Source organism: Drosophila teissieri, unplaced genomic scaffold, assembly GCF_016746235.2.
Source record: "Drosophila teissieri strain GT53w unplaced genomic scaffold, Prin_Dtei_1.1 Segkk86_quiver_pilon_scaf, whole genome shotgun sequence".
Classification (NCBI taxonomy): domain Eukaryota; kingdom Metazoa; phylum Arthropoda; class Insecta; order Diptera; family Drosophilidae; genus Drosophila; species Drosophila teissieri.
Genome location: NW_025225045.1, coordinates 1 through 7440, shown reverse-complemented (window position 1 = coordinate 7440; position 7440 = coordinate 1). Strand labels below are relative to the sequence as shown.

The window sequence follows — 7440 nt, the reverse complement described above, 5'->3', positions numbered from 1 at the left end:
ATTCAATTATATTCGATTATATTCAATTATATTCGATAATATTCGATTATATTCGATTATATTCGATTATATTCGATTATATTCGAATATATTCGATTATATTCGACTATATTCGATTATATTCGATTATATTCGATTATATTCTATTAGTCTCGATTATCTTCGATTATATTCGATTATATTCGATTTTATTCGATTATATTCGATTATATTCGATTATATTCGATTATATTCGATTATATTCGATCATATTCGATTATATTCGATTATATTCTATTATAATCGATTATAATCGATTATATTCTATTATATTCGATTATATTCAATTATATTCGATTATATTCGATTATATTCGTTTATATTCGACTATATTCGGTTATATTCAATTATATTCGATTATATTCAATTATATTCGATTATATTCGATTATATTCGATTATATTCGATTGTATTCGATTATATTCGATTATATTCGATTATATTCGATTATATTCGATTATATTCGATTATATTCGTTTATATTCGACTATATTCGGTTATATTCAATTATATTCGATTATATTCAATTATATTCGATTATATTCGATTATATTCGATTATATTCGATTATATTCTATTATATTCGATTATTTTCGATTATATTCGATTATATTTGATTATATTCGATTATACTCTATTAGTCTCTATTAGTCTCGATTATATTCGATTATATTCGATTATATTCGATTATATTCGATTATATTCGATTATATGCGATTATATTCTATTATATTCGATTATATTCAATTATATATTCTATTATATTCGATTATATTCAATTATATTCTCTCGATTATATTCGATCATATTTGATTATATTCGATTATACTCTATTAGTCTCGATTATCTTCAATTATCTTCGATTATATTCGATTATTATATTCGATTATATTTGATTATATTCGATTATACTCTATTAGTCTCGATTATATTCGATTATATTCGATTATATTCGATTATATTCGATTATTATATTCGATTATTATATTCGATTATATTTGATTATATTCGATTATACTCTATTAGTCTCGATTATATTCGATTATATTCGATTATATTCTATTATATTCTATTATATTCGATTATACTCTATTAGTCTCGATTATCTTCGATTATATTCTATTATATTCGATTATATTCTATTATATTCGATAATATTCAATTATATTCGATTATATTCGATTATATTCGTTGTCGCGGAACGGTTTAGGGCTATCGATAGTTAGTCAAGTTGCATTTTAGAGCCGCCAGAACTTAGAGATATTTGTGTCAGGAATCTCGTGAATGTGTAATTCGGGCACACTAAATCATGTAAAGTTATGCTTAATTTTGGCGGATAGTATTACTACGATTTGAGCATCACACTGAGTGGGAAGGGAAACTGCGGTATGTAAGATAAAGACTGTATTGCAGGTTAAGTTAACCATTGTATATCCCACAGAATAAAACATAAGACCCAAATACTCTGTTTGTTATCGAACACGAGGTGTTTTCTTGGGCGTTAACTTGCAATGCACCCCGTGATAGTTCGAGCGTCGTCATTTTCTTTTATTCGCACTCTGCATTCGCAAGGTGCATTGGATTTGCACTCTGCGAGAAGATGCCAATGAAGCATTCGCCCCGGCGGAGCCCCAGACTGGATGTCGGGGGTGCTCCCGCAACTGCGACCACCACGGCCACAGCAACTGGCAAGCCGGCCAGCTCTGCGAGTGTGGCTGGTGATCGGCAGCGGCCACAGACTCCGAAGGAAAGTGGAGTAGCCGCCAGTGAAGCGGCAAGTAACCTGCAGCCCGCAGCTACGGGGCAGCTTACGGACTCCACGACTGTACAAGTGGCGGCCCTCATGGAAAGGATCGCACATCTAGAGTCGGAGCTGGTGAAGGCAAGGGCAAATGAAGGGCATGCAGAGGCCGCCAGGGATCCCGTTGGAGTCGGGGCACGCGGCGTTGGAGTGAGCGGTACGGCGAATACACCGCCATGTTTGAGTGAAACGGTGCCATGTCTGAGAGCAGCACCACGGCAGGGCTCGAGTGAGAGCCTGCCCAGGCAGATTATGAGTGACAATCTGCAACCGGAGCTTGGAGTGACGCCATCTTTGGATGCGCAGTTGCCGGCACAATTGAGTGCAAGTTTGCCGCCACAATTGAGTGGAAATTTGGCGCCGACGCTTGGCGGCCATTTTTCAAACGGGCAACCTGTCACACGGAGTTGTACAACAACAACAGTGAGCTATTCTCCGCCATTTTGTGTTACCGCCACGGCGCAGCCTGAACGAGGTTATGTTCACCCGCCACGGGAGCCAACACACAATTTGGAGGTATCAACGCCATCGCCCCTATCATATGGAATGGCGGCGACGAGCATACCTGGATGGACGCCACGCAGACTGCCTGATCTTCCCGAGTTTGAGGGTCAGCCAGAGGAATGGCCAATATTCTTGTGCGCGTTCACGGAGACAACGGCAGCTTACCAGTGTACAGATTTGGAGAATAACCAGAGGCTAGTGAAAGCCCTGAAGGGTGAAGCCCGAGCAGCTGTGAAGTCGCTGCTCATCCACCCCAGCAATGTGCAAGCTGTTATGGAGCAGCTACGATTCCGGTATGGACGTCCGGAGCTTTTGATCCGTAGCCAACTGGAGAGCGTGCGCGATGTGCAGCCAATACAGGAGGCCAACATCGCAAGGATCGTGCCGTTCGCCACAAGGGTGAGCAACCTGGCAGCGTTCCTGCAGTCAACCACGACCGGCAGCCAGCACTTAGGGAATCCAACCCTAATGGAGGAGCTGATCGCCAAGTTGCCTGTGAGCAAGAGGTTGGACTGGGCGAAGCACGCGGCTACGATACAGCCATATCCGACAGTGGTGCATCTAAGCGAGTGGCTTCATGAATTCGCTAAATTGGTGTGCACTGTCACGGACGTCGGAATCAAGGAGCACCCGAGACGAAGGGTATTGCACGCGAATAGTGTTCGCGAGGAGGAGCGGTATGCAGACCGCCCCAGATGTTGCCCCTTGTGTGAGGGACAACACAGCATCAAGGACTGCAAGGAATTCAACCGAGCTTCTACAACGAGGCGGATCGAGTCCGCGAAGAGGTTGAGGTTATGTTTTTCGTGTCTGGAGTATGGACATATGGCCCGGTTCTGCACGAAGGATCGAGGATGCAACGTCTACGGATGCCGGATGAGGCATCATTACCTACTCCATGACCCAGCTGGACATCCCAGACGACCGCCAGTCGCAGATGGAGGCCGCAGGAGGGATCAGCGGAGCAGTCAAGACCGGCAGCTGTACAGAGACAGCGGCCGACGGATACGAATGCCACAGTCAGTGGATTCCAACGAGAAGAGCCTGCCTACGTCAGCTGCAGTTATAGACGCGGGACGTAAGGAGGATGAGAGGCGATCGACATGCGACCGCCAGGAATTATCGCACCGGAACTTGAGTTGTGTCGATTCGGATGGAGGTCACCTGCTGTTCCGGATTTTGCCCGTGACGTTGTACGGGGAGAATACGCAGGTCGACACCTACGCACTGCTGGATGAAGGTTCGTCCGTCACGCTCATTGACGACGAGCTCATCCGCAGCCTGAACCTGAGAGGCGAGAGTCGACAACTAAATGTGCAATGGTTCGGCGGAAAATCCGTCAAAGAGCACACAAGGATGGTTAGCCTGCAGATCAGCGCAGCGGGCAAGCCGAAGCGCCATGCGCTGAAGAATGTGTACGGAGTAGCAAACCTGAGTCTCCCGATGCAGAGCTTGCGTCGAGAGGATGTGAAGGCAGCGGGCGCGAGTGTGCGTCTGCCTGTAAAGCCGTACAACAATGCGGCGCCAAGGATCCTAATTGGATTGGATCATGCGCACCTAGGAATACCCTTCAGAACCAGGAGCTATGGATCTGGAGGGCCATACGCAGCAGCCACGCCACTTGGGTGGGTGGTATATGGACCGGTGAAAGGAAAGGCAAGTTCACCGCTTCAGAGATCGTGCCTCCTAGCCGTGCCACAGGATAATCTTCTGGAGAAGATGGTCAGCGATTACTTCGAGATCGAGAGTTTCGGAGTGAAGCCGGCACAGCCAGTCGCAGCTGGCGGAGTGGAGCTGGCGCCGTCAGTCGCAGATGACGGCAACGCACGGGCCCTGAGTATCCTGGAGGAGACGACTAAGCGAGTAGGCCGACGATACGAGACTGGGCTGCTATGGAGAGACGACGAGGTGAGACTGCCAGAGAGCTACAGTATGGCACTCAACAGACTTGTCAACATTGAGCGGAAAATGAAGCGCGATGTGGACTTCGCGCGGGCCTACAAAGGAATTATGGACGATTACGTCAAGAAGGGTTACGCACGACGACTGGAGCCCCAGGAAGTCCAGAGGTCCCAGGAAGGCAAGGTATGGTACCTGCCGCACTTCGGAGTAGAGAACCCGAACAAGCCTGGAAAAATCCGGCTGGTCTTCGACGCGGCTGCCAAGGTGAACGGAGTGTCCCTGAACTCAGCGCTGATGAAAGGCCCACAGCGCTACAAACCCCTCCCAGCGGTGCTCTTCCATTTCCGGGAAGGAGCAGTTGGGGTTTGTGCCGACATCAAGGAGATGTTTCATCAGGTATTGATGCAGCCAAAGGACAGATGTGCCCAGAGGTTCCTATGGAGGAACGGAGAAGATCGTCGGGAGCCCGACATATACGAGATGCAGGTGATGACGTTTGGAGCGGCCTGCTCACCATGCTCGGCGGATTATGTGAAGACCGTGAATGCTTCGCAGTATAGCAGCACGGATCCGCGAGCAGTCCTGGCGATCAACGAGTATCACTACGTGGATGACTACGTCGACAGTTTCCCCAGTGAAGAAGAAGCTATCGCCGTCTCGTCACGGGTGAGAGATATACATGCAGAAGCTGGTTTTAATTTGTGTCGATTTACTTCCAGTTCGGCAAGTGTGGTCAGAGCGTTGAACCCACTTGAATCCATCGCTAGCGTTAGATGGACCGAAGCTGAGGAGAAGGTACTAGGAATGTACTGGCAGCCAGCTACAGATGACTTCAAGTTCGGCGTCAAATACCATCGAGTCCCAAGAAGTGTGATGACAGGAGAACGCGTCCCCACGAAGAGGGAGTTCCTGAGCCTGGTCATGTCCACGTTCGACCCGATTGGGTTTTTGAGCTGCTACATGGTGACCGCTAAAGTACTAATGCGAGAGATTTGGCGGAGAGGAGTCGGCTGGGACGAGCCGCTACCAGACACGTTGGCCGCAGCCTTTGAGAGCTGGCGGCAAGGGATGAAGAAGATCGAAGAATTCCGATGTCCACGCTACTATTTCGGCGATGGACGAGTGCGGACACTACAGCTGCATATCTTCGTGGATTCAAGCCAGTCGGCGTTCGCAGCAGCGGCCTATTGGCGGGCCACATACGCAAGCGGAGATGTGCAGGCGCATTTCATATGTTCGAAGACGAAGTGCGCTCCGATGAGGACTATGTCAATCCCGCGACTGGAACTTCAAGCAGCAGTATTAGGAACGAGACTGATGGACACCGTCAAGCAAGAGCACGGTGTGGCGATCAGCAGCTGCGTACTATGGACGGATTCTAAGACTGTGCTGCACTGGATAAGCAGCACCCACCGGAGATACAAGCAATTCGTCGGAAACCGGGTGGCAGAGATCTTAGAATCCACGGAGGCGTCCCAATGGAGATGGATTCCGTCTGCCGAAAACGTGGCAGATGACGCGACAAGGCCGCGCGAGTGCGTGGACCTGTCCATTGGATCGCGGTGGCTGAGTGGTCCACCATTCTTACGAGGATCAGAAGAAAGCTGGCCGAGATCCGCCGAGGACTGGGAATCCCCCGACGCCAGATGAAGAGGAGATGAAATGTGAGTTTGCCCTAGTCATGGCGAACTTTATATCGTTACAGAGATTTTCAAGTTACAACCGATTGGTGAGGAGCACCGCATGGGTGCTCAGATTTATTCGACGATGTCGTGGACTACGTAGCGTTCGAGAGGACCACGGACTGACGTCGATGGAGTGCGCTGAGGCAGAGCGCACACTGATAAGGCAATCACAGCGAGAAGCGTTTGCCGTGGACAGCCATGGAAAGGCCGCCAAGGGCAGCCGACTGTATGGGTTGTCACCGTACTTCGACAAGGACGGAGTGATGAGAGCCAGCGGAAGGATCGACGACGCGGCGTGTGTGCCATACAGCGCGCGACGGCCGATCATACTGTCTCACGAAGAGGCACTGGCGGAGATGATCGTGCAGCATCACCACGAGAAGATGTGCCACCAAAACGTGGAGGCAACTATTGAGCGATCCGGCAGAAGTTCTGGATTACGAACTTAAGGAGGCTGCTACGGAAGGTGATGAGCAACTGCAATGTATGCAAGCTGCGGAAGGCGCGGCCTACGCAGCCAGAGATGGGTCCCCTGCCAGAGGACCGGCTGGAAGCCAACGGATGGCCATTTAAGTATACCGGCCTGGACTATTTTGGACCGCTATTTGTGACTGTTGGACGTCACACAGAGAAAAGGTGGGTGGCATTGTTTACGTGTCTAACCACAAGGGCTATCCACTTGGAGATGGCCCACGATTTGTCTACAGATTCCTGTATAATCGCCATGAGGAACTTCATGAGCCGCCGTGGACCGGTGGTCAGGATAAGGAGCGACAACGGGAAGAACTTCGTTGGAGCCGACAGAGAGGCCAGGAAGTTCAGCGAAGTGTTTGAGCCTGCAAAGATCCAGGGCGAGCTGTCGTCCAAAGGAATCGAATGGATCTTCAATTGCCCGGCGAACCCAGCTGAGGGAGGCGCCTGGGAAAGGATGGTGCAGTGCGTGAAGAAGGTGCTGGCGCACACAATGAAGGAGCTCGCGCCCAAGGAGCACGTACTGGAGAACCTGTTGATTGAGGCGGAGAGTATAGTGAACTCTCGTCCGCTCACTCATCTACCAGTGACGGTGGACCAGGAGGCTCCACTGACACCCAACGATCTGCTGAAAGGAGTACCCGATGTTCCGGATCTTCCCAAGGATAATGGACAGGAGTCCAACGGATGCCGCTACCAGGAAGCAGTGGCGCATAGCGAGAATGATGCGGGGATCGATTCTGGAAGAGATGGGTGCATGAGTACCTGCCAACGCTTGTGCGCAGGGGAGAGATGGTGCAAGCATGTCGAGCCCATTCGTCGAGGAGACCTGGTGTTCATATGTGATCCGGCCATACCACGAAGAGAGTGGAAGCGAGGCGTCGTGGAAGAGGTGTTCACCGGAAGAGATGGAATCCCTCGTCGAGCGGCGGTGCGGACTAACGATCGAGCCAAGACGATGATGCGTCCCGCTTCGAGGCTAGCTGTCCTGGACGTGGTGAAGGCGAGTGCTTCACGGGGGTGGGGATGTCGCGGAAC

The 7440-nt window shown here is 49.4% G+C and overlaps 2 protein-coding genes across 2 annotated transcripts; both read left to right on the top strand.

The window, feature by feature from the left end:
• Positions 1 to 1256: 1256 nt before the first annotated feature.
• Positions 1257 to 5896, top strand: LOC122625833. Its single transcript, XM_043805877.1, has 2 exons — positions 1257 to 1425; positions 1481 to 5896. The coding sequence occupies exon 2, from the start codon at positions 1640 to 1642 to the stop codon at positions 5894 to 5896; it is 4257 nt and encodes a 1418-aa protein (XP_043661812.1). The 5' UTR covers positions 1257 to 1425; positions 1481 to 1639.
• A 504-nt stretch (positions 5897 to 6400) lies between these two features.
• LOC122625834 lies at positions 6401 to 7422 on the top strand (the record flags this gene model as incomplete). Its single annotated transcript, XM_043805878.1, has 1 exon — positions 6401 to 7422. A coding segment is annotated over exon 1 (1022 nt), but the record flags the coding sequence as incomplete, so codon positions are not given.
• Positions 7423 to 7440: the final 18 nt, after the last annotated feature.